The sequence below is a fragment of the Haliotis rufescens genome, unplaced genomic scaffold (genome assembly GCF_023055435.1).
Source record: "Haliotis rufescens isolate VD_foot unplaced genomic scaffold, xgHalRufe1.0.p SCAF_16, whole genome shotgun sequence".
NCBI lineage: Eukaryota > Metazoa > Mollusca > Gastropoda > Lepetellida > Haliotidae > Haliotis > Haliotis rufescens.
In genome coordinates, this window is record NW_025963846.1 from 14,546,093 (window position 1) to 14,572,786 (window position 26,694).

The 26,694-nt window shown below is 43.3% G+C and overlaps 2 protein-coding genes across 3 annotated transcripts in view; both read left to right on the forward strand.

Annotated features, from left to right (window-relative positions):
- The window catches only part of LOC124136402 (ultra-long-chain fatty acid omega-hydroxylase-like), a 76,980-nt gene that overhangs the window by 4,529 nt on the left and 45,757 nt on the right, over positions 1-26,694 (forward strand). The window contains exons 4-11 of one of the 2 annotated variants that reach the window (XM_046502344.2): positions 1,080-1,204; positions 4,473-4,535; positions 5,012-5,135; positions 6,824-6,953; positions 8,451-8,580; positions 9,331-9,609; positions 10,104-10,169; positions 10,384-10,516. In XM_046502344.2, the coding sequence (XP_046358300.1) occupies positions 1,080-1,204; positions 4,473-4,535; positions 5,012-5,135; positions 6,824-6,953; positions 8,451-8,580; positions 9,331-9,609; positions 10,104-10,169; positions 10,384-10,486 (1,020 nt within the window). In that variant the 3' untranslated portion in view covers positions 10,487-10,516. Of the gene's footprint in view, positions 1-1,079; positions 1,205-4,472; positions 4,536-5,011; positions 5,136-6,823; positions 6,954-8,450; positions 8,581-9,330; positions 9,610-10,103; positions 10,170-10,383; positions 13,227-26,694 lie in introns of those variants that run through there. The other variant, XM_046502343.2, reaches the window with a different exon arrangement.
- Positions 17,342-26,694, forward strand: part of LOC124136385 (ultra-long-chain fatty acid omega-hydroxylase-like) — a 55,110-nt gene continuing 45,757 nt past the window's right edge. The window contains exons 1-6 of the mRNA XM_048396904.1: positions 17,342-17,583; positions 20,437-20,584; positions 20,759-20,940; positions 21,286-21,410; positions 22,714-22,776; positions 25,642-25,765. Coding sequence (XP_048252861.1) covers positions 17,395-17,583; positions 20,437-20,584; positions 20,759-20,940; positions 21,286-21,410; positions 22,714-22,776; positions 25,642-25,765 — 831 coding nt within the window. The 5' untranslated portion in view covers positions 17,342-17,394. The remainder of the gene's footprint in view (positions 17,584-20,436; positions 20,585-20,758; positions 20,941-21,285; positions 21,411-22,713; positions 22,777-25,641; positions 25,766-26,694) is intronic.

Consider the following 26,694-nt stretch of genomic DNA (forward strand, 5'->3'; position numbering starts at 1 on the left):
GAATCTGATCGGGGAGTTCTGAATGTATAAAATTAAAACTATTGTTATATTGTTGTAGATATGTTATGCCCCTTCTTGTTTCTAAGCGCCATCTACATCCGACAGGGCCTGCTATCGAGTGTATTGTTGTGTTCTGTGGTGGTTTTCGGTTGAAACGGTCGAAATTCCCGCTTCAGATTCACTAGATGTGTAACGAGATCAGATGATAATATTCTGATAATTTAATAGCATGCCATTTTTCAGTCAATGTACATCTTGTATTAACAAGTGTATGTTTTTCAATTTATAGTGTAGGTCCATTTATCATCATATAACGCAAAGTTTGTTATTACATTTTATTGCATGTACTTTGTTGATTTTTTCATGAACAGAGCCAATGTTCATTGAATATGCAGTAGGTAATACACGTGGAAACTAGGGACCACACGGAACAAATATCCCTACGAATATATGATTTCTTTTGGACATTTAGACAGTAATTGACATCATAATCATCAATACACGAAATTGGAATACGATGACATACATCAAACAAGTCAGCGAGCCTGACCACCAGATCCCCTTAGTCGCCTCTAACGACCAGCATAGTCGCCTTTTACGGCAAGCATGGGTTGCTGAAGACCTCTTCTAACTCGGATCTTCACGGATCAGTTCGTTATAAGCACATATACAGCAACTGGCCAAGACCCAAAAATAAGTTCGTAATAAGCGTGTTCGTCATAAACGTAGTTTTCTGTCATCCAAATTCAACATTATGCGTTAAGCGAACATGGTTTTGTCAGGCCCAGCACAGGGTTTAGCCAAGTGGTTGAAGCTTGTGACGCTGAAGACCCGGGTTCAATTCCCCTCATGATTACGGTGTGTGTGAAGGTCGTTCTTTGACGCGAGGGGGCGGTCTGGTAGCCTAGTGGTTAAAGCGTTTGCTCGTGACGCCGAAGATTCCCGACATGGGTACAATGTGTGAAGCCAATTTCTGGTGTCCCCCGCTGTGATATTGCTGGAATATTGCTAAAGCGGCGTAAACCTATACTCACACACTTTGGCGTGAGAATCTTCACGCACCAACATTTGTTTAACAGGAGAAGATTGACAAGCACGTGGAGGAAGGCACCAGCTTTGAGGTGTTCAACATGATCAGCATGTGTACATTTGATATCCTGTTGAGGTGCGCCATGTCTGTCGAGGAAAACATACAGCAACAGGGGTGAGTACGGGGAATGTGACAGACAGCAACAGGGGTGAGTCCGGTGAATGTGACAGACAGCAACAGGGATGAGTACGGGGAATGTGACAGACAGGAACAGGGGTGAGTACGGGGAATGTGACAGACAGCAACAGGGATGAGTACGTGGAATGTGACAGACAGCAACAGGGGTGAGTACGGGGAATGTGACAGACAGCAACAGGGATGAGTACGGGGAATGTGACAGACAGCAACAGGGGTGAGTACGGGGAATGTGACAGACAGCAACAGGGGTGAGTACGGGGAATGTGACAGACAGCAACAGGGATGAGTACGGGGAATGTGACAGACAGCAACAGGGGTGAGTCCGGTGAATGTGACAGACAGCAACAGGGATGAGTACGTGGAATGTGACAGACAGCAACAGGGGTGAGTACGGGGAATGTGACAGACAGCAACAGGGATGAGTACGGGGAATGTGACAGACAGCTACAGGGATGAGTACGGGGAATGTGACAGGCAGGAACAGGGGTGAGTACGGGGAATGTGACAGACAGCAACAGGGGTGAGTACGGGGAATGTGACAGGCAGCAACAGGGGTAGGTACGGGGAATGTTACAGACAGCAACAGGGGTGAGTACGGGGAATGTGACAGGCAGGAACAGGGGTGAGTACGGGGAATGTGACAGACAGCAACAGGGGTGAGTACGGGGAATGTGACAGGCAGCAACAGGGGTAGGTACGGGGAATGTTACAGACAGCAACAGGGGTGAGTACGGGGAATGTGACAGACAGCAACAGGGGTGAGTACGGGGAATGTGGCAGACAGCAACAGGGGTGAGTACGGGGAATGTGGCAGACAGCAACAGCGGTGAGTACGGGGAATGTGACAGACAGCAACAGGGGTGAGTACGGGGAATGTTACAGACAGCAACAGGGGTAGGTACGGGGAATGTTACAGACAGCAACAGGGGTAGGTACGGGGAATATGGCAGACAGCAACAGGGGTAGGTACGGGGAATGTGACAGACAGCAACAGGGGTAGGTACGGGGAATGTGACAGACAGCAACAGGGGTAGGTACGGGGAATGTTACAGACAGCAACAGGGGTAGGTACGGGGAATGTGGCAGATAGCAACAGGGGTAGGTACGGGGAATGTGGCAGACAGCAACAGGGGTAGGTACGGGGAATGTGACAGACAGCAACAGGGGTGAGTCCGGTGAATGTGACAGACAGCAACAGGGGTAGGTACGGGGAATGTGGCAGACAGCAACAGGGGTGAGTACGGGGAATGTGACAGACAACAACAGGGGTAGGTACGGGGAATGTGGCAGACAGCAACAGGGGTGAGTACGGGGAATGTGGCAGACAGCAACAGGGATGGGTACGGGGAATGTGACAGACAGCAACAGGGGTGAGTCCGGTGAATGTGACAGACAGCCACAGGGGTGAGTCCGGTGAATGTGACAGACAGCTACAGGGGTGAGTACGGGGAATGTGACAGACAGCAACAGGGGTAGGTACGGGGAATGTGACAGACAGCAACAGGGGTGAGTACGGTGAATGTGACAGACAGCAACAGGGGTGAGTACGGGGAATGTGGCAGACAGCAACAGGGGTAGGTACGGGGAATGTGGCAGACAGCAACAGGGGTGAGTACGGGGAATGTGGCAGACAGCAACAGGGGTGAGTCCGGTGAATGTGACAGACAGCAACAGGGGTGAGTACGGGGAATGTGGCAGACAGCAACAGGGGTGAGTACGGGGAATGTGGCAGACAGCAACAGGGGTGAGTACGGGGAATGTGACAGACAGCAACAGCGGTGAGTACGGGGAATGTGACAGTCAGCAACAGGGGTGAGTACGGGGAATGTGGCAGACAGCAACAGGGGTGAGTACGGGGAATGTGACAGTCAGCAACAGGGGTGAGTACGGGGAATGTGTCAGACAGAAACAATGGTGTGTACGTGGAATGTGACAGACAGGAACAGGAGTGAGTACGGGGAATGTGACAGACAGCAACAGGGGTGAGTACGGGGAATGTGACAGGCAGCAACAGGGGTGAGTACGGGGAATGTGGCCGGCAGTAACAGGGGTAGGTACGGGGAATGTGACAGTCAGCAACAGGGGTGAGTACGGGGAATGTGACAGAGAGAAACAAGGGTGAGTACGGGGAATGTGACAGACAGCAACAGGGGTGAGTACGGGGAATGTGGCAGACAGCAACAGGGGTGAGTACGGGGAATGTGTCAGACAGCAACAGGGGTGAGTACGGGGAATGTGACAGACAGCATCAGGGGTGAGTACGGGGAATGTGACAGACAGCAACAGGGGTGAGTACGGGGAATGTGGCAGGCAGCAATAGGGGTGAGTACGGGGAATGTGACAGGCAGCAACAGGGGTGAGTACGGGGAATGTTACAGACAGCAACAGGGGTGAGTACGGGGAATGTTACAGGCAGCAATAGGGGTGAGTACGGGGAATGTGACAGGCAGCAACAGGGGTGGGTACGGGGAATGTTACAGACAGCAACAGGGGTGAGTACGGGGAATTCGACAGACAGGAACAGGGGTGAGTACGGGGAATGTGACAGACAGCAACAGGGGTGAGTACGGGGAATGTGACAGGCAGCAACAGGGGTGAGTACGGGGAATGTGGCCGGCAGTAACAGGGGTAGGTACGGGGAATGTGACAGTCAGCAACAGGGTTGAGTACGGGGAATGTGACAGAGAGAAACAAGGGTGAGTACGGGGAATGTGACAGACAGCAACAGGGGTGAGTACGGGGAATGTGACAGGCAGCAATAGGGGTGAGTACGGGGAATGTGACAGGCAGCAACAGGGGTGAGTACGGGGAATGTGACAGACAGCAACAGGGGTGGGTACGGGGAATGTTACAGACAGCAACAGGGGTGGGTACGGGAAATGTGACATACAGCAACAGGGATGAGTACGGGGAATGTGACAGACAGCTACAGGGGTGAGTACGGGGAATGTGGCAGGCAGCAACAGGGGTGAGTACGGGGAATGTGACAGGCAGGAACAGGGGGGAGTACGGGGAATGTGACAGACAGCCACAGGGTGAGTACGGGGAATGTTACAGACAGCAACAGGGGTGAGTACGGGGAATGTTACAGACAGCAACAGGGTGAGTACGGGGAATGTTACAGACAGCAACAGGGGTGAGTACGGGGAATGTTACAGACAGCAACAGGGATGGGTACGGGGAATGTGAGTATATAAATCGGTGTAAAACTGTTGAATTAAACATCCTTATATATATTTTTCAGGCAAACACACCCGTATGTAAACGCAGTGAATGACTTACTCGCCCTGGCTGTAGACCGAAACATGTAAGTATGTGGGCATTCTGAACAGCACACATTACAAGTGTAGACCATCTAATACCATTAGTGCAGCACCAGACTATTAGCCATATGGTGAGGTGAGGTGAAATGGGATTCAGGATCGATGCACGTTTGTGTGGCTGCTTATGCTAGTCCTGGGAAGTTATCGAAAATTAGATTGTCCCAGAAAATTCTTGAATAATTATACCCCGGACACTGGTTTAAAACAAATATCTGTCTTTGCAGTTGTTGCAACAAAATTATACCGTCTCTCCCTCCCCCCCCCCCCCCCCCCCCCACACACACACACACACATTTCACCCCCACTACGTCAGACATTCATTGTGCCTCGCTAGACATTCATAGCGTGTCACCAGACCTTCATAACATCTCTGACAAAAAACAGATCAGATTTACTTTTACGGACAAATACAGACATGGTATAAAAAAACACATTACAAGCAGGATCTTTTTGTTTTCAGCAACCCATTGCACTTCTTTGACTTCATCTTTTACAACTCGTCCGAGGGGAAGAAGTTTAAGAAGCAGTGTGACTTTGTACATCGCTGGGCGGAAGACATCATCGACAAGAGGCGACAGACCTTGGTCAGTATCTAACTTGATAAACAATTTATATAATTCATTTCACAGAGTAATGCCCATGGCAATTCAGAGCAAGAATATGTTCCCTATAATAATGTACTTTGCGTGTTACATTATGTGTGTGTGTGTGTGTGTGTGTGTGTGTGTGTGTGTGTGTGTGTGTGTGTGTGTGTGTGTGTGTAACATTGTTGTATATGTAACATTCAAGAGTAATGCCCAATAGACTCCTAACCCCTTCCCCTTCCCCGAAACTGTGTACTTTTTACGGAACAATTTACTTTTAAGTAATATTGTTATGTGTATGTAACATTGCCTTGTGTATGTCCCGTGTGTGAGACATTGTACTGTATTTAACATTGTACTGTGTGTAACATTGTGCTGTGTGTGTAACATTGTACTGTATTTAACATTGTACTGTGTGTAACATTGTGTTGTGTGTGTAACATTGTACTGTATTTAACATTGTACTGTGTGCGTAACATTGTACTGTGGGTGTAACATTGTACTGTATGTGTAACATTGTCCTGTGTGTGTAACATTGTCCTATGTGTGTAAGAATGTCCTGTGTGTGTAACATTGTACTGTGTGTGTAACATTGAACTGTGTGTGTAACATTGTCCCTTGTATGTAACATTGTTCTGTGTATGTAACATTGTACAGTGTGTAACATTGTGCTGTGTGTGTAACATTGTACTGTGTGTAACTTTGTACTGTGTGTGTAGCATTGTACTGTGTATGTAACATTGTATTGTGTGTGTAAAATTGTAGTGTTTAACATTGTGCTGTGTGTGTAACAGTGCCCCATGTATGTAACATTGTCCTGTCTGTATAACATTGTACTGTATTTAACATTGTACTGTGTATAACATTGTGCTGTGTATGTAACATTGTCCTATGTGTGTAACATTGTACTGTATTTAACATTGTACTGTGTGTAACTTTGTACTGTGTGTGTAGCATTGTACTGTGTATGTAACATTGTATTGTGTGTGTAAAATTGTAGTGTTTAACATTGTGCTGTGTGTGTAACAGTGCCCCATGTATGTAACATTGTCCTGTCTGTATAACATTGTACTGTATTTAACATTGTACTGTGTATAACATTGTGCTGTGTATGTAACATTGTCCTATGTGTGTAACATTGTACTGTATTTAACATTGTACTGTGTATAACATTGTCGTGTGTATGTAACATTGTACCGTGTGTGTAACAGTGTCCCATGTGTGTCACATTGTGCTGTGTGTGTAACATTGTACTGTGTATGTAACATTGTCTCATGTGTGTGACATTGTCCTATGTGTGTCACATTGTACTGTGTGTGTAACATTGTACTGTGTGTGTGAAACATTGTTCTGTGTATGTAACATTGTACTGTGTGCCATACATTGTCCTATGTGTGTCACATTGTACTATGTGTGTCACATTGTACTGTGTGTGTGTAACATTGTACTGTGTGAATAACATTGTACTGTGTATGTAACATTGTACTGTGTATGTAACATTTACTGTGTGTGTACCATTGTACTGTGTGTATAACATTGTACTGTGTATGTAACATTGTACTGTATGTGTAACATTGTCCTATGTGTGTCACATTGTGCTGTGTATGTAACATTGTGCTGTGTATGTAACATTGTCCCGTGTATGTAACAGTTTCCCATGTGTGTCACATTGTGCTGTGTGTATGCAGGAGAGAGATGGACCCCCCAAGACCCGCTACCTCGACTTCTTGGACGTCCTGCTGAGTGCCCGAGATGCTGATGACAAGGGCCTCACGCCGCTGGAGATCAGGAATGAAGTCGACACGTTCCTCTTTGAAGGTATGGCCACAAATTATATCTCGGGCAACTACTAGTATCTAAAATTACCTCTGTTTGTCGGACGACTGTCTGTGAAATATGTCGTTGTCTTTACATGCATGTATGCTGATACTTATTAAGTGAATACTAGACATTCCGCCGATAAGGTATACTACTTACAGTAATGACAAACATTGCAAAGTGTGCTTTTCAAGAAATATCCATTTTGCCAGCGATAAACATCATTGAGTTTTGATCACGTGGTTACAATTCGGGTAAGAATCGACAGTCAGGTGACTGCTAGTGGTTCTATTCCGCGCTGACATTGGTCAATAGCGCTTTAAATACTATATCTGCAGGTGCTTTCAGTTCGTGCTGGTAATGAACTAAATATAGTCGCTCGTAGTCACCTGTATTAGTCTTCGTCTCAGCAAAAGGATAGGAATTTTTTTTTTATCGACAAATATTTGTTTTAGTTGAAGTTAATTACGATATACGGCCTTTCCATAGGACGAAAGGTCGGTCACATGACCGCGACATTGACGTTCATACAATGTAAGTGTCTGAAGGACACAATTGGACGTTCATACGTTTTTCACGAGCCCGTTTTCTTGAAATGACGTAAACACTGACGGACTACTTTCACATTCCTGTGGGAACCCCTGGGAATTCCCCAGCACGAATACATGCAGAAGCGTTTTTTTCTGATAATTTAGACCCTTTTATCTTGAACTCAGCGTTTTAGTATGCATTGAGGAACGTCAGAGGGTTTGACTGCATGATCGTTCACGAATACCCTCTCTACGACCCATCGTAGTGATCAAAACGAAGAAATGCACAACCAAACTATCGTAGTATCGACTCGATCCGTGTCAAGGCTGACAGCGACCGTCTCCAGCAACCTATGCATTAACCTTAGGGTCAGATCGGCCAGTTGATCAATGGTGACTAAAACATGTAAACGCCACAGGTTCATTAACATCGGAAATCTCTCTCGTCACGTTTATCGTGTCGGCCATTTGACATCTTGTACTTGATGTAAATGTATTACGACGCGCTGTCATTGTGACTGGCTTACCGTGGTAGTCCTTAACAGACCTTTCGCATCTCATACATACGCTCGTGATATCTCTCTTATGAGGAACTATTTTATTCCGCGATACAGCTGGTTGTTGTATGGCTTACAGCGTAAACATGAAGTCACACAGATCTAGGCCTACATCCTTTGAGGTAAGAAATTGTGATAAAAAATTATAAGAATTGACTTTGTACATTCATTGGAGTATGATCCTTCATAGAGTGAGGGCCAAACTGTATGGACGTCGGAGGTTGCGATGACGTTTTTAAAATGCTTGGCCCTCACTCTTTGAAGTGAAAGTCAAAGTCTATTCTTAAATGTACACGAAAAGTACAGCTTCGTTACGAATGACATAGACCAGTTATATGTAGGATCTATTGTTTCTCTTTAAGACCTTTATTTCAAGTGGATATTTTGGTCTATGTTTCATTCTTGTAAAGGTCACGACACAACGGCCAGTGGGATATCATGGACGCTGTTTACCATGGCCTCCAAACCCGAGTTCCAGACCCGGATACAGAATGAACTGGACACACTACTGGACGGAAGAGAGTCCAAGCACATCACCTGGTAGGGCACATAACATGGTAGGGCACATCACCTGGTAGGGCACATAACATGGTAGGGTACATAACCTGGTAGGGTACATCACCTGGTAGGGCACATAACCTGTTTGGGTACAACTTTTCGATCACATTGTAGGGAACATCACTGGGTAGTGTACATCACCTGGTAGGGTACATCACAAAGTAGAACAGATCCCCTGGTAGAGCCCTCCCACTGGTAGGGCACATCACCTGGTAGGGCACATCACCTGGTAGGACACATCACCTTGTAGGGCACATCACCTGGTAGGACACATCACATGGTAGGGCACATCATATGGTAGAGCCCACCCACTGGTAGGGCACATCGCCTGGTAGGGCACATCGCCTGTTTGGGTACAACCTTTCGATCACATTGTAGGGAACATCACTGGGTAGGGCATATCCCCTGGAAGGGCACATCATCTGGTAGAGCACATCATACGGTAGGGGACATCACCCAATGAAGCAAACCTGCCTGTGAAGCGGATTGCCAAGTTAGGCATATCACCCGTCTGGTAGGACACATCGCCTAATAAGCTCGGCATCTGGTTATCGCAGAAAAAACAATGAGTTTGGTACTGTAGTTAGCAGTAGGGTGGCAGAACATATGGCTTTGTATAATTATAGATCATACTCCCGGACATGTTGAGCCTCTACATGTTAATATGTTCGGCTTTTGGGTTGGTGAGGGTTGAGAAAAGTCAAGGTTCATGAAACATGTATATGTTATTAGGGATGACATCCCCAAGATGGAGTATCTGACGCGATGTCTGAAGGAAGGAATGAGGTTCCACTCGCCCGTTCCGTTCGTCAGTCGGAAACTGGAGAATCCCATGAACATTGACGGGAAGGTCTTTCCAGTAGGAACCCTTGTATCACTGGGGATATGGAATATTCATCACAACCCGGAAGTGTGGGAGGATCCGGATGTATATGATCCAGATCGGTTTCTGCCCGAGAACATCCAGAAGAAGGACACCTACGCATATATCCCTTTCTCAGCTGGTCCACGGTAATACAAAAGCTGTAGTTGGTGTGTCAAGCCAATCTCTCTGTAGGTTTCTGTAAACATGGTGATACATGGTAATACTACAACTGTTGTGTGTCAAGCCAGTCTCTCTGTAGGGTTAAGAAAAGCTCGTGGCCCATGGTACTACTACAGCTGTAGTTGGTGTGTCAAGCCGGTTGCCCATGGTAATAACGCTGTACTTGATACTGAAACCTGTAGTATTACACGTATCTCGTACAATTAAACCCCATGTGATTGATATCTCTGCATGACCATCACAGTCAAGAAATTAGCTCTAAGACCTTCTTTTCAAGTAAACATGAGCGACAATCATAAGAGATCATTGTGAGATTCCGACAACAGCGTAAGTATGTGTTCAGTTTATGCCCTCGCTTTTTCTGTTACATCTTCTTGTCCATGAATCAGATTTATGTGTGCTGAAATATGTGAGATTATGTGAGAATGTGACATTGTTCATATTGACATTTACGTTTCAGAAACTGTATCGGACAACATTTCGCCCTAAATGAGGAAAAGGTCATGCTTGGAAGAATTCTTCAAAGGTATTTAATAAATATGCATTCTCGGATGACATAAACTCGAAACATACTTTCCAAATTTAAATGAGCGTGTTGCAATTAAAACTTTTTAGAAGACTGAAGTCAGTTTCAAGTATTAAACTTAACATCGGTAAACACATTAATCTTGGACATTGATTTTAGTGTTCATGGCAAATACAAAATTCAACATGAATGTTTTTTTGTGGTTTTTTTTCAGATACAAGTTAGAGGTAGATATGAGCCACAAGGTCGGACGAAGAACTGCCGGCGTAATGAAGTCGACTGAAGGACTGTGGGTGTTCGCCAGACACAGACACTGAACATTCCAGCGGAACATATTGACACTGAACATTCTAACAAAAGGCGGACATTCTATTTCCGTGCCCACGCTGAAAGCGCACATACAAATTTAACATTAATTGTGTTGGATTTATTATTATTGTTTGCAATCTATTTTATGCCTTCATTAACACTATAACTTACTCCACAAAAAACAGGCTGTGCCCCTGTCACTGTTGGAATAACCACACGTTATGCACAATTGTGTGCGTGTGTTCAGAAAGATTTGTCACAAATATAGCGAATGTCATCTGCCGTTTACTGAGAAAACAATAAGTGGAATGCTTAACGTTATCCTTGATAACATCTATGTAACATTTAGGGAAGAAGTAGACATTCCCGTGGGCACCAACTGTGCTCCACGTCTTACGGATCTGTTTCTTTATGCATATGAATTTGAATTTCTGTTTGGATTAACAATACCAAAAACAAGGGAATTTGGCCATGAAGTTTAACTTAAGCTTCAGGTATATCGATGATCTGATATCGTTCAATAACAACAAATATCCTTCCACTAATTTACCCACTGAACTAGAAATATGAGACCAGTGTGACCGCCTGATCTGTTTCAAATTTAGATACATGCATCAATCTTCAGAGTGACAAAAACAAGAGGGATTTTCCTGTTAACATTCCCTTTATCTCGAGCAATATTTCGACAGCTCCAGATTGTGTTGTCCACCTGTCTACGTATGTAGCACAATGGGGCACGCTCTTTCTACGCAGAATTCAAAGACTCCGGCTCAAGAACTGTTTTATCAAGAATACAACATTCAAGGCCTCAATAAAGCTTTCAAAAGTCTTTTGGTAGACATTTTGAGACCATATTCAAATTTGAAAAATGTTCCGATGGAAATATTTTGACTTGTATCATTTGTCCCCACTTTTTTTAAAGGTGAACAAATGACTTGCGTTTGTCTGTTTCTGACGGGTGCTACCGGTGAAGTAGGTTTCGCCCACCTCCACGCGGACGCCTGGTATAACCACTACTTGATAGTGTTTCATAAATAGATGCTCATGATATAGTCGGATTGTACAATCCAGTCTGCTTTCAGCAGAGGATTCTGATAAAAATTGGACGGGTTTCGACGCTTTATTTATGTATCCACAAATATATAGGAAGAAAATATATTTTGAAGTTGTAAATGCTTCAAACGCATTCACATGCTAAATGTATTCAACTATTGGTAAAAGTGCACAAGTGAATTGGGTTAAAAGCCGCTTAGAACACTATTTGGGTTAAATCACGGCGTCCATCTCCTGTTTGAGGAATGTCCGGATTACTGGACAGTGATTCAGGTATTAGACAACTTTGGTAAAACCTACGAGAAAACTCGTCAAACCAAGGGTCATAATCAGGTCAAAAATAGAATTCGAACCCACCATCACATATGGTCCTTGCACGACTAAGGGACGCTACTCTGCATTGTTATTGTTCAATCATAACATTGTCAAATGTCTCCATTAGAGATCGCGTAAGATGAACTTTTGTAATCAGGCAATCACATTCGAGGCTTCTAAATGCATGGTACAAGTGAGGAGTTCAGGTAAGCATATGTGACTGTTTTTAACGAATATAATCGGGGAGTTCCGAATGCATAAGAATAAAGCCTCACCATAATATTGTTGTCTAATTATGCCTTCTCTTGTTTCGCGGCACCATCCCATCTACACTCGACAGAGTGTATTATCAAGAGTACTATTGTTTATTGTGGCGGTATTCTCTTACTGTGATCGAAATTTCCGAATCGAGGTGGTAAGAAAAAAAGCCGAAATGTTTTAGAAAGCTGACATCTGATTGGCTCATCAGATCTTCAATCAGAGAGGTATCGCATGCAAGTCAGAGATCTGATTTGAATGCGATTGGCGTCGTGATAGCATCATATTCGTCACGCAATCCAGGATAACCAGTCCTTGACTTCAGAACAGCGTGGTCCATGTATGGCATTACGGCACAGTAGACTGTCTACCCAATACAATCATAAGTGTATGTTTGGAAAACTTCTAAAGAAACAGTTTTGCCACATTTTGTGCCGTTAAGACCCAGAATATTATAGTTTTGAATAATAAACAAAATAAATATAACATAAGTCTAATCGTCGTTCATATGAGCGTATGTAATAATTTCCTGTGCATTGCGATAACAGATACAATCTGTCCTCAGTGTATCTATAATTTGTATGGTTGTCAGGAATTTGACAATATCAGCTGTTACATGGAAGATGTGCATCTAATTTCAACACTTGGTTACATCGAGATCAGATAACAGCGATGCTGCTCATCTCGTTGCATGCCATTATTTCTGTCAATGTTCGTGTTAAGATAACAAGTGGTTTGTTTTCATTGTACAGTGTGAGTTCCTCAATGATGATGTTAGGGAAACATAGCTGATCTATAGGTCTAACTTGCCATACCATCCTTTGTATGCAAATTGTTTTCACACGGAAATTAGGGACGGTGCCCTCTACCACACGGAATAAATATCCTTAAGAAAATAGTTTTGCTGCTTGGCATTTAGGAATGAATGTGTCCTGTCAGTTATTCTGTATACACTTCCCCTTGAAAACTGGCTTAATTTCAAAACACTGCGTATCGCCAAAAAGTAATAGATTTTCATAAAATAATTGATATCGATCGCAGGAATATATTTAAGCTTTACTTCAACCAAATAAATTCGACAATTTCTGAGAAACTGACAGATAGCAAGGATTGATGACATGCCTCCCGAAAGAAAAGAACACACAAAGACATTTTGAAAACGTGGCGGCCAATATCACTGCTAAATGTTTCTTATAAATTAGCATCAGTTGTTAAATGAAATAGGATTAAAACAGATCTTGTCTTTGATTAAAAATTGGTGTCAGAAAGGTTTTGTCCCGGGCAGGTATATAAGAGAAATAAGCGGATTAATTTATGATATGATGGTTTGTTGGTTTGTTGTTTAACGCCGCACTCAGCAATATTCCAGCTATATGACGGCGGTCTGTACATAATAGAGTCTGGACCAGACAATCCAGTGATTAATATCATGAGCATCGATCCACGCAATTGGCGAGCCTGAGACCCGATCCCGTTAGTTGCCTCTTACGACAAGCATAGTCGCCTTTTACGGCAAGCATGGGTTGCTGAAGACCTATTCTACCCTGATCTTCACGGGTCTCGATATGATGGACTACACTGAATCTTATCAGCTATTGGGACTCCTCGTTATTGATAGACTTTGAAAAGGCTTTTGTCACAGTTATAAATATATAAGTTTCATTCAAAGATGCTACATTTTGTTCAATTTCGGTCTAAGTATTCCAAAGTGGATTAAAAACTTTTTTTTAAATGTGTAATAAAGTGTTTTGGTAAACAGATTTGGAGGCTCTTTCTTTAATATCACAGGAAGTTGTCGCCAAGGAGACCCAGTTTCACCTGTATAGTTATTCTATGCCTTGAAATATTAGCTAGGAAATGATAGTAAAGGATGAATAGATACAGGGAATAAGGATGGGTAATATTGAGTATATACTGGCTCAATTTGCAGATACCACTTCTGCGTTGCCCCTTTCACTGACATTTTTGTGTCCCCTTTTCAAAGTTGTTCTTCTCTCTGTAACATGTTAAAGACTAGAACTTGGCCCTTGCATTTATAGATTACTGTCCACACAGTTTGTGCAATAAATAACCTCATATTACAGCTACGTGCTTCACAGATAGTGGGAGTATCATGTTTCCTGAAACCTTTTTCCCACCCACAGCTGCAATAAGTCATGTCACCATGTCCCACAGGGTTAAACTAGCAGATAAAATCAATAAACTGGTAACATATTTATGTTGCTTTAAGATACATTGAGCACTTTTCCACGCATCTAGTGATGAGTCATTCCCTCGGCAGCACAGCTGAGTAGTGTAACTAAAGCATACAACCTGGCTGGGAATAAACTGCCGTGCAGGTGATGGGATCTAGGTGGTGATGTGCCCTACCAGGTGATATGCCCTGCCCAGCCACGCGATGTGCCCTGCCCAACTACGCGATGTGCTCTGCCAAACCACGCGATGTGCCCTGCCCAGCCACGCGATGTGCCCTGCCCTACCACGTGATGTGCCCTGTCCTACCACGTGACGTACCCTACCAGGTGATATGCCCTGCCCAACCACGCGATGTGCCCTGCCCTGCCAAGTGATGTGCCCTGTCCTGCCAAGTGATGTGCCTTGTCCAACCACGCGATGTGCCCTGCCCTGCCAAGTGATGTGCCCTACCAGTGATGCGGCCTGCCCTACTACGTGATGTGTCCGACCGCGTCATTTTTTGCCCTACCAAGTGATGTGCCTTGCCCTGCCAAATGATGTGCCCTACCAAGTGATGTGACCTGCCCTACCACACGATGTGCCCCGCCCTACCAAGTGATGTCCCTGCCCTACCACGTGATGTGTCCTGCCAGTTCTGTTTAGCGGTGACCTTGGACAAATGGCCCTTCAATACTACATCTGCACGTGCTTTTCCTTCAGTTCGTGCTGATAATTTATGTACGCTGCTAAAATAGTCGCTCGCAGTCAGCTGACCTCCCATCTACCGTTGGAGTGTAACCGCGTGATCAAAACTCAAGGATGATGTTTATCGCTCAGAAAATGGGCATTATTCTGTTATTTATTCTGTGAGATAATGTGATATATATTGTTTTTGGAAAGAATGCATTACACCGGATACCTTTCGCCTTTTTTATTGTGCTGACAAAATGTGATCGAACTACTTCCTTCGCGATTGTCTCACTTATCGCGGCCATTGTACTGCCACTACAAGTATCCTTACGTCTTTACCTCGACTCCCAGTTGAATACCCCGACGGCTATGACCGTGATGACTTTTCTGCTCTGCGCTCAAATAGAGACAAGAAAGTCAACAATTTTGGAAGACGATTGCTTCACATCTGCAAAACATACTCAATTCACATGTTAAATAGCAGATACCCAGCAGATGAAGATGGGGAGTATACGTGTGTAGCAAATGGAGGTGTCAGTGTTGTGGATTATTTCATTGCTAGTTCATCATTATTTTAACAGATACAACACTCTAGTATGTCATATATTCATACTTCAGATCATTTTCCTCTCATGTGTGAACTTGAATGATTAATAATAATAAAAAATCAAGCGACAAATCCTTTTCCATATCCAATAGACATCTCCGCATAAAGCAGAGTCGATTGTACGATTCCGACTTGACATCAGCATGTATTTATGAATCACTCTTAAAAAGTAATAATACAAGGTCTTCGCGAAAAGGTGAGCGTATCCTGCCCCACTGCTGGCATCCGTCACAAACACATGCAAAGGCATGTGAACTGTTCACCTGTAAAAACACTGGAACAAAAGTCAAAATAGGTAATAGCATCGGACATCATATTTGTCACTGATGCGTCAAATTTGGAAATGTCCTCAACACGTCTACCATAAAGCTTTACTGAGGTCTTGAATGTTGTCACCTTGATCAAGCAGCTTCTAGGCACGAGTCGTATGACGCTCTTTGAAATAAGTCAGCTGTTATCCTCACCTTTGCTACAAGTCATCTCCTTGTGTATCTGGCATCCCCATTATGTGTGAACTGTGAGTGTGATGTCCTACATGAGTATACGACCACGACACCTAACCTCCCTCCTGCAATAAATTCCCGGTACACGCTCTACGTTATTTAATGACCTTCAGATTCGACGTTTTTAATTAACACCAACATGTCTGAACGCCATGATGTCAGGACAACAATGTGGTGGACATGTTCTTTAAACCACACACAGAACTTTAATTGACACCTGATCAAGATCCCGAGCAGGAATTGACTATCATAAGTACGTCTGGGATAATATTCATGCAGCTAATTTCATCTCATCGTTACGAGATGAAACGTCAAAATGATTGAAGACATTAACAGTCAGATATGTGTTGTTATTGAGAAATCCGTTCTTCTGTATGCCAGTTGTTTACGAGAGCAGCTTCCCAAAAGAGCAGACGACATGCCTCTCGTGACCTCCAGCGCTCGATTCAGCCGGCCTGGTTGGATATGGAGTGTGAGATTGCAAAGAGTGAGTAGTCAGCTCTTGACACATTTAGATGTACATAGCGACGAACACAAACTTGAACGTTATAAACTATATAGAGGATATTTCAAATCTTTATGTAATCGAAAGAAAAGTGACTTCCAAGATACAACAAGAGCTACGTTAGATGCCATTAAAAGTGACAGTGATAAGCTGTGGAAGGAAATCAGGAAAATTAGGTAATTACCCCCGGCCTCCCGTTTCCCCATTGTCCATTGCCAATTACCAATCAGAGATAATTTAGTCCTGGCTCCCAGTTGTCCATCTCTATGTCAGCGTTAAGTACTGTAAAGTGTTTGCTACCACTGTCTATTGCTAATAACCTATCAGCGCCAATTATCTGTTGGCTTCCCTTGTTAAGTTTCCACCTTTTGTTATCTTATTACTTTTGTTGTTCTTACATGTACATATATATGCTCTCTGCCTCAAGCATATACTCCGAAACGTTGTGTTCCTCGTAATAAAGAAGTTGAGATCCATAAATTCTCTTCCTCAGGTTATAACGTATATTACTTTACCTAAACTCCTTTGGGATAAAAATTGGAGCCCAAGGGGCAAATATAGTTATGTGAGTTGTTGCACATTGTCATTAACTGGGACACACCAACGCTTGGACGATGATATGCAAGACGTCATCTCCGCAAACGGCTTTTATGAACCCGACAAAACGAAGCACGCTTTTTGTGCGCTAGAAGAAGACCTACATATAAACGTGACGTCACACGCAGTGACTCATCATAACACACAGGCCAATGAGCAAACACTTTGAAGGGTTCATTCACGGCCTGGTGTGGGTGAGAGAGGTTTGTTAACATGGACCCGCTGGAACTTGTATCTCGTTTTAATCGTAAAACTGTTCTGCAGTCTTTAGGGACATCTGTCCTTCTGTACGTGGCGTACCGCTTGGTCAGATTCCTGGTCTGGTATCGGCGTCTCTTCATCTTCTTTAACAAGTGTCAGGGCGTCAAGGACTTCTCCTGGAGGACCGGCAACCTGCATTTGGTGGGTTAGTTTAACTCAATCTAAGCCATTTGGTGTTTTCTGTCAAAGTCCACTTGGGTGGTGGGTACATATAGTTATTTCTACTGTTACTTCTGTTACTGCTGTTGTTACTGTGTCGTTTACTGTAGCAACTGGTTCTTCTAAACTGGCGCCCAAAAGAAACTTTACCCCTTTAAAAATGCAATTGCAAACGTTTAAAAACAAAAGTTCAACCTAACTCAATGCTCTATGCAGAATGTGATACACGTCCACGGCACGTTTTTTAAAAAGAAAATGCGAAAATGTGAAAAACGCGTGCCGCTTGGGCAGCCGAAACTATACGTGCAATTAGGGTATATAAATGATAGTGACGGCATGTCAGACACTCAAAACACCACAGAAATGCCACGACTGACACTCGGACAAAGCAGCGGGCCCTTGGAATGATACAGATAAGAGCCATTAATGCCCACATTGCTAGAACGTTTGGTTGCTAGTTGCTGTTACTAGCCTGATGTAACGTTACATACAGACCGGGTAGAAATCAGTAAGGCCAAGAACTGACGGGCCCAGGGTAACTACACCCAATGAAGACCGGTACTTGCGTACTTTTCATCTCCGTAATCGATTCCTGTCAGTGACGTCATCAGCGACGAATGCCCTTTGACACATGTTCAGGCGACCACACAGGGCGCAAAGAATTAAGGTTTACAGGCCTTACAGTGGACAGCTCAACATCGTCGTCAGAGACCGTAGGTCCTTGGCAGCGACGGGACAGGCAGAAGGTCGTCTTCACTGATGACGTCCGATTGTCCTTCAATTTCTACAACAGCTGACACGTCTTGTCCTTTATCAGTATAATAACGCCAGACCCTATTCAGCCCGAATCGTACAGAACTTCCTTGAAGCCAACAACGCCAACGTGTTACCGTGGCCTGCACACTCCCCAGACATGTCCCGAAGAGAACACCTCTGGAATGTCATGGATCGTTGTGTTCGACATCTATCAAGTCCTCCAGCCAACCGACAAGAACTGATCCAGGCCCTCCAAGAAGAATAGCGACGTATTCCACGTGACGTAATCAAACACCTGACTTTTTCTGTGTGCCGGAGAGTGTCTTGTAGCAGGGGATGGTCATTCACTCTATTAATGTGTCGACCCGTGAAGATCCGGTTAGAATTGATCTTCAACAACCCATGCTTGTCGAAAGAGGCGACTAACGGGATCGGGTGGTCAGGCTCGCTGACTTGGTTGATGCATGTCATCGTATCCCAATTATATCGATCGATGCTCATGATGTCACTGACTGGATTTTCTGGTCCAGACTCGATAATTACAGACCGCCGTCATATAGCTGGAATATTGCTGAGTGCTGTTCAAGACAGGATTCATAGGGTTTCTAATACACTTTTGTGCTAAGACAAATATAAGGAATAAATGGCCAACGCTATTCTACTTATTTCACGACGGCCTTTAAAAGAAATGAGTTCATGTCACACACACACGGAGAGCTTGTTCGCATAATCATGACTTCGCGCCCCTGTCCATGAATACACCTGTAAGTCTGGTCTTGTGGATATATTCCGTCCCGGAATCCCGACAAGGTTATAGGACAAATATGTAATTGTAAAGGGTAGTGTATACTTATGTTGTAACCTGATGTGCACCTCTGCTGTGTAGGATCGCTTCTCATACAATAGGCATGTATGAGTTACATGCACAGAAGGTGGGAGTAGGGCTGGCTTGGGAGCTCTGTGTGTGTGTGTGTGTGTGTGTGTGTGTGTGTGTGTGTGTGTGTGTGTGTGTGTGTGTGTGTGTGTGTGTGTGTGTGTGTACTATTTGATAGTGATTAAAAAAAACCGCATGCTCAAGATACAGTCGGAATCGTACAATCGACTCTGCTTTATGCAGAGATTTCTATTGGATTTGGAAATGAGTTTGTCGCTTTGTTTCAATACATTTAGAAAAGATATAAAATAAGAGGTAAACGAAAGTAAAGATTTTTATTTTTCTATTTTAAAAACAATTCAATAGTTAATGGTCAGTACAGCTGACGTCATGAAAAATATGTAAACCATGTATCCCGCCCGCAGCATGAAATGCACCCAATGTACCCAACTGAAGGTAGCGAAATTACCACAGACGTGGTAGACCACTATTTGAAGAACTGCTATTTGAACTATACATGTCCGGAACAGATTCCTGACGTCAACTTCAACGGCTGGACAGTGTTTGCGAAGACTGTGATCTGCAGGAATCCGAGCATATCGTCCCTTCCGAGGCATGGCTTTAACTAAAACGTCTGTCGATTGCAAAGAGTTATCTTCTCCGACGAGAGTCCGCTTTGTCTATTTCGTAATGACAATGGAGTGTTTACAGACGTCGTGGAGTACGTTTGGCATCAGCATACGTTTGAGAAGTGCACCATACGGCGGCGGAAGCGTTATGGTATGGGGCGGCATTTGTGGCAACGAGAAGACGCGCTTCGTGATAATTCAGGGTAATATGAATGCCAATGAGTAATAGTCCCGTCCGGGATTCGAACCCACACGAATTAGACTAGCAGTTGTTTCATTTTTTTGTGGAAGCCTCGGTGGCTGAGTGGACTAGATCGCTGATTTTGCTAGCGATTAGGTGCCTCACTCTGGCAGTGTGGGTTCGAATCTCCGATGGGACTCAACCCCAAAAGGTACGAGAATCTGTACTTTACTGAGAAAGTGTTGTCCCAAATATAACATTTGTTACGATTGAGTAGTATCTTCACAGAAATATAATCAGGGCGAGTCTGGGATTCGTACCCACGACCACAATGTCCTGGCACACTTTAGCGAAGCACCTCTGCCCTTTAGATCATGATTATGGATTAATTTCAGCTACCTAAGGAATTTGAGAAGCGCGCTGAAGTGGAGAAGGAATGGATGAGGAGATACCCAAAGTACTACCGGGTCTGGATAGGGCCCCTCAATCCTATGATCAGGGTGTACCATCCAGACACTATCAGAGCCATCATCAAGTCCACAGGTGACCGGAATGTATTATTTGTTATCAATATGTGTATTGAATTACCCCCAACGATATCTGAATTGAGGTTTTAACAATTGAATGTTACTGAATATTATTTACTTTTGATAAATCGATTTCATTATCAACGAAACTAATATTCAAGGAGTTTTGACCCTCTCCTTGTAAATGCAGAGCCAAAGCCAAGGGGATTTGGAGTGACATATGAATCATTAGTGCCCTGGCTGGGGGAGGGTCTCTTGATTGCGGGTGGACAACGCTGGTACAGATCTCGCCGTCTCCTCACTCCCGCCTTCCACTTCGACATCCTTAAACCCTACGTCGACGTCTCCAACAACGCCATTGACACCATGCTGGTAAGAAGAGTACATACTTAAAAAATGTCATCTCATAATCAATCATTTCATGATTGCAGTTGTCAGATGAAATCTCAGATGCGTGCAAGGTCACGCCTTCTGATATTTGACCACAGTTGATGGAAACACCGTTAGGTGTCGGTCGTTTTAGTATGATGAGAGTTTGTTTTATGACTACAATTCAGGAGATTTGAGGGGGCGACGGCGTCCATTCATGTGAGGCGCCCCAGTTCAGAGTTGTTCTGATCGAGTCAGGGTTCCCTTCCACATCAAGGCGACACGTCGCGATATAACTTAAATACAGTTCAAATTGAACATCTTCATGTATCAACGTTTGTTTAACAGGAGAAGATTGACAAGCACGTGGAGGAAGGCACAAGCTTTGAGGTGTTCAACATGATCAGTCTGTGTACATTTGACATCCTGTTGAGGTGCGCCATGTCTGTCGAGGAAAACATACAGCAATTGGGGTGAGTACGGGGAATGTGACAGGCAGGAACAGGGGTGAGTTCGGGGATTATGGCAGACAGCAACAGGGGTGAGTACTGGGAATATGGCAGACAGGGACAGGGATGAGTTCGGGGAATGTGGCAGACAGGAACAGGGGTGAGTACGGAGAATGCGACTGACAGCAACAGGGGTGGGTACGGGGAATGCGACTGACAGCAACAGACGTGAGTACGGGGATTATGGCAGACAGCAACAGGGGTGAGTACGGGGAATGTGGCAGACAGGAACAGGGGTGAGTACGGAGAATGCGACTGACAGCAACAGGGGTGGGTACGGGGAATGCGACTGACAGCAACAGGCGTGAGTACGGGGATTATGGCAGACAGCAACAGGGGTGAGTACGGGGAATGTGGCAGACAGGAACAGGGGTGAGTACGGAGAATGCGACTGACAGCAACAGGGGTGGGTACGGGGAATGCGACTGACATCAACAGGCGTGAGTACAGGGATTATGACAGACAGCAACATGGGTGAGTTCGGGGAATGTGGCAGACAGGAACAGGGGTGAGTACGGAGAATGCGACTGACAGCAACAGGCGTGAGTACGGGGAATGTGGCAGACAGCAATTGGGGTGAGTACGGGGAATGTGGCAGACAGGGACAGGGATGAGTTCGGGGAATGTGGCAGACAACAACAGGGGTGAGTACGGAGAATGCGACTGACAGCAACAGGGGTGAGTACGGGGAATGTGGCAGACAGCAATTGGGGTGAGTACGGGGAATGTGGCAGACAGCAATTGGGGTGAGTACGGGGAATGTGGCAGACAGCAATTGGGGTGAGTACGGGGAATGTGGCAGACAGGAACAGGCGTGAGTACGGGGAATATGGCAGACAGCAATTTGGGTGAGTACGAGGAATGTGACAGACAGCTACAGGGGTGAGTACGGGGAATATGGCAGACAGCAACAGGCGTGAGTACGGGGAATATGGCAGACAGCAACAGGCGTGAGTACGGGGAATATGACAGACAGTAATTGGGGTGAGTACGGGGAATGTGGCAGACAGGAACAGGGGTGAGTACGGGGAATGTGACAGACAGGAACAGGGGTGAGTACGAGGTATTATATAGAGAGTAACATGGGTGAGTACGAGGCATTGTACAGAGAGCCACATGGGTGAGTATGAGGCATTATATAGACATATTTTGAATATGACCGTAGTTTACATGAGATGTTATATATATAACAATGAAATACTTAATGAAAAATAAATCAGTGTTTTACACTGTTGAATTAAACAACTGTTTATGTATTTGTTTCCAGGCAAACACACCCGTATGTCAACGCAGTGAATGACATACTCACCCTGGTTACAGACCGAAACCGGTATGTATAGCGGCATTCTGAAAACCACATATTAACATGTAGACCATCTACAACTATTAGAACAGCATGGCAATGCTAGCAATAGAGTTTCATAGAAACGTTCCTTTGAGAAATGTATGACCATTGCTTGCATGTGAAACACGTAAATGAAATAATTGAAGTCAATATGTTACTTTCGAGGGTCGAATTAAACATACAGATCAGTGAAAAGAAGAAAAGAAAGTGCCAGACTGTGTTTACGCAGAAATCAATACTTGCGATGTAATTGCCTGATAGTTTCCAAAGCTTTTATAGTACTTTTTAAGTACTTCACTGTTGTACTCACAAGATATAAGTGAGTGAGTGAGTTAGTTAAAAGTTTACATTGCATGGGCAATATTGCAACCATGTCTCGATGAGAACAAGTGAGCTATTATTGAATACCTGTCAACAAAGGACCGTAAAACTGAGATACTAAGCTCCCAGACAGAGCCTTAAAGGGCAAGTTCACACGGAAATGAACCAATTTTTCTTGTACTTTTTCCACATTAAAAGTGTTAACATAGAAGTGTCATAGACAAAAATATAAAAACATCATATTTAATTAACATATTTTTTGCATTAAAACGATTTATATTTTTCACATTTACTAAGTGTTCTATTTCCATAACAAAAACACCATGGCTTATGCCCCTTGCAATATGACGTCATTGGTGCCAATTGATAAACATTATGACGTCATCATGCTTTGTTAGAGCCGCTTCACGTGGTGTAGGTACAGTTTTGTGATTTTAGCGTCTCAGATGCCAGCCAGAATTGTGTTATACTGAGTCACCACTGCGCCGGAGTGTGTCGTAGACCATGTTGTTTTACATAAAAACTGGTCCTTGATATCTTTTGCGTTGAGAATAGACAGGGACCCAGTTGAATTAGCACCAATTACGTCATAATCTAAGGGGGATAACTCAGGCCTATTTTGCTCGTAAAACGAAGGCCTTATAACGACATATCATTTTAACACTATTGTGAGCTTCCTACTTTCACTGTGAGAAAAAATGAGTGTATATTTTCAAACACAGATACTAACTAATTCTAAAATTGTGTTTTGTTTAGAAAAAGAAAGAAAGTGATTTTTGCGTGTACACTTCCCCTTTAAGCCCTGATGGTGTGTTGAATCTAGTTTCTGTAAGTTACTTTTTCAAGTTTTACTATAAATGATGGAACCGTAATCCATTTTTTTAGCAAATCAAACATCATTTACCAATGGAGAAGGGTTGTCTGGCCTCCGGCCCACTTAGAGATTGATACGACTTTCAGCAAGTCTAGTGCTTTCAGGCACGTTGCATTGAGATATTTTATATGTGGCAAGAATGTCGAAAACAAAGCCCCAAGAACTTGGCCACCTCATCTACTTTGATGGGTGTGCCAGACGGAAATAGTTCTTAATCATTAAATAAATTGACAGACTGTTTATCTTGATACTAAATAATGTGACAGACAAAATACTCCCTTGTGCAACACCCTGGTTCTGATTATAATGGCCAGACAGGGTCGAGCCCACTCGGACCTGAAATTGTCTGTCTGTGAAGAACTGTGATATGTAATTAGGTAAACAGGCTCTCAAGCCAAAAGTCCTTTAGAACGACATGCTTCCAGTTGGTATCATAGGCTTACTGAAGATCGAAAAAGTCTGACACTCGTGTTGCTTCTTTGCAAGCATTTTAAACAATTTTTTCCGATTGAAGTTGATAGTACTTCGATTTGTGTTATGTTTGTTTGTGTGGTTTGTTGTTTAACGCCGCATCAGCAATATTCCAGCTATATGACGGCGGTCTGTAAATCATCGAGTCTGAACCAGACAATCCAGTGATTGACATCATGAGAATCGATCTACGCAATTGGGAAACGATGACATGCATGAACAAAGTCAACGAGCCTGACCACCCCATCCCCTTAGTCGCCTCTTACGAAAACCATAGTCGCCTTTTACGGCAAGCACGGGTTGCTGACAATCTCTTTAAAATCGGATCTTAGTTCTCGCTACCGCTAAACAAAGATCTGAGGACATCTTATTGCGGGTGTGTGTGTGTGTGTGTGTGTGTGTGTGTGTGTTATTATCAATAAATACAATAGATATAAACCAGATAAATTGGATAGTTTTCGTCAGGCATTTGTTCACAAAGGTCATCCAATAACTTGTGTTTCTTCACTTCCCAAATAAACATGACAACAACTCTCATTCACCTTTAAACAAACTCCATCTAAGCTGTTGTCAACCATGTTCATTGTAAACAATTTTGTTTTGATATATATATATATATATATATATATATATATATATATATATATATATATATATATATATATATATATATATATATATATATATTTATATAATTCTACTGAAAGTCGAGTAGCTTAACGTCTTTCATTATATATCTGCATCCAGTATCTGCATCCAGCTGTCTTTCCTTGTAATATCACAGTCAAAGTCAGACTGCCATTTCTGGCATATGGTAGGAATGTTACCTGATGGTATAAGGTTATCCTTAAGGTTCTAGAACCCTTATTGGGTCTTAATATATCATTTAGGCAGTTACTCATGAACAGAAATGTAGATTTTTGAAACCGGCATTCTCATCTTAGTTTCTGTCCATGACTTTTGTGTACTAAACAAGTGCCTGCAATCCAGTATTGTGCCTTTAATGTCACATTTTATTTAAGTGCATCTGATAGAATAAAGCCTGATTCATTACAAATGTCTCTATTTTGTATAGATGCCGGTGTTAACAGTACCCAGAGATATGGGTTTTTTTGCGGCTATAATTGAAATTGGCAAATGAATATTGTAGGGCACGAGAATGATTAAAAAATCATTGTTTTCAGCAACCTCTGGCACTTCTTTGACTTCATTTTTTACAACTCCCCCGAGGGGAAGAAGTTTAAGAAGCAGTGTGACTTTGTACATCGCTGGGCGGAAGACATCATCGAGAAGAGGCGACAGACCTTGGTCAGTGTCTAACTTGATAAACAATTGGTATTATTCATTTCACAGAGTACAGTAAAGTACGGTTATAACGAACTCAAAGTGACTACTAATTTTAGTTCGTTACAACCGTAGTTCGTTATAAGCATATATACGGCATAACTACAGCAAATAGTCGGGTCCAAAAACGTAAGTTCGTTATATCCGTCAGTTCGTTATAAGCGTGTTCGTTATAACCGTAGTTTACTGTTATTTGATTCAGGGGCAGAAAAGGTCCTATATGATAATATTCTGTGTATGTAACATTGTGTTGTGTGTTTAAGATCGTGCTGTGTGCACCATTGTCCTGTGTATGTAAAATTACACAGTGTGTGTAAGAGTGTACTGTTTATGTAACATTGTACCATGTGTACCATTGTCCTATGTGCGTAAACTTGTACTTCATCTATGAATTTAACAGTATTTTGTATGTAACATGGTAATGTGTATGTAACATTGTACTATGTATGTTGTAACATTGTACTGAGGATGTAACATTGAACTGTGTATGTCACACTGTACTGTGTGTGTAACATTGTACTGTGTGTGTGTGTAACATTGTACTGTGTGTGTAACATTGTACTGTGTGTGTAACATTGTACTGTGTGTGTGTAACATTGTTCTGTGTGTCTAACATTGTACTGTGTGTGTAACATTGTACTGTGTGTGTGTAACATTGTACTGTGTGTGTAACATTGTACTGGGTGTGTGTAACATTGTTCTGTGTGTGTAACATTGTACTGTGTGTGTAACATTGTACTGTGTGTGTGTACCATTGTTCTGTGTGTCTAACATTGTACTGTGTGTGTAACATTGTACTGTGTGTGTGTAACATTGTACTGTGTGTGTAACATTGTACTGTGTGTGTAACATTGTTCTGTGTGTGTAACATTGTACTGTGTGTGTAACATTGT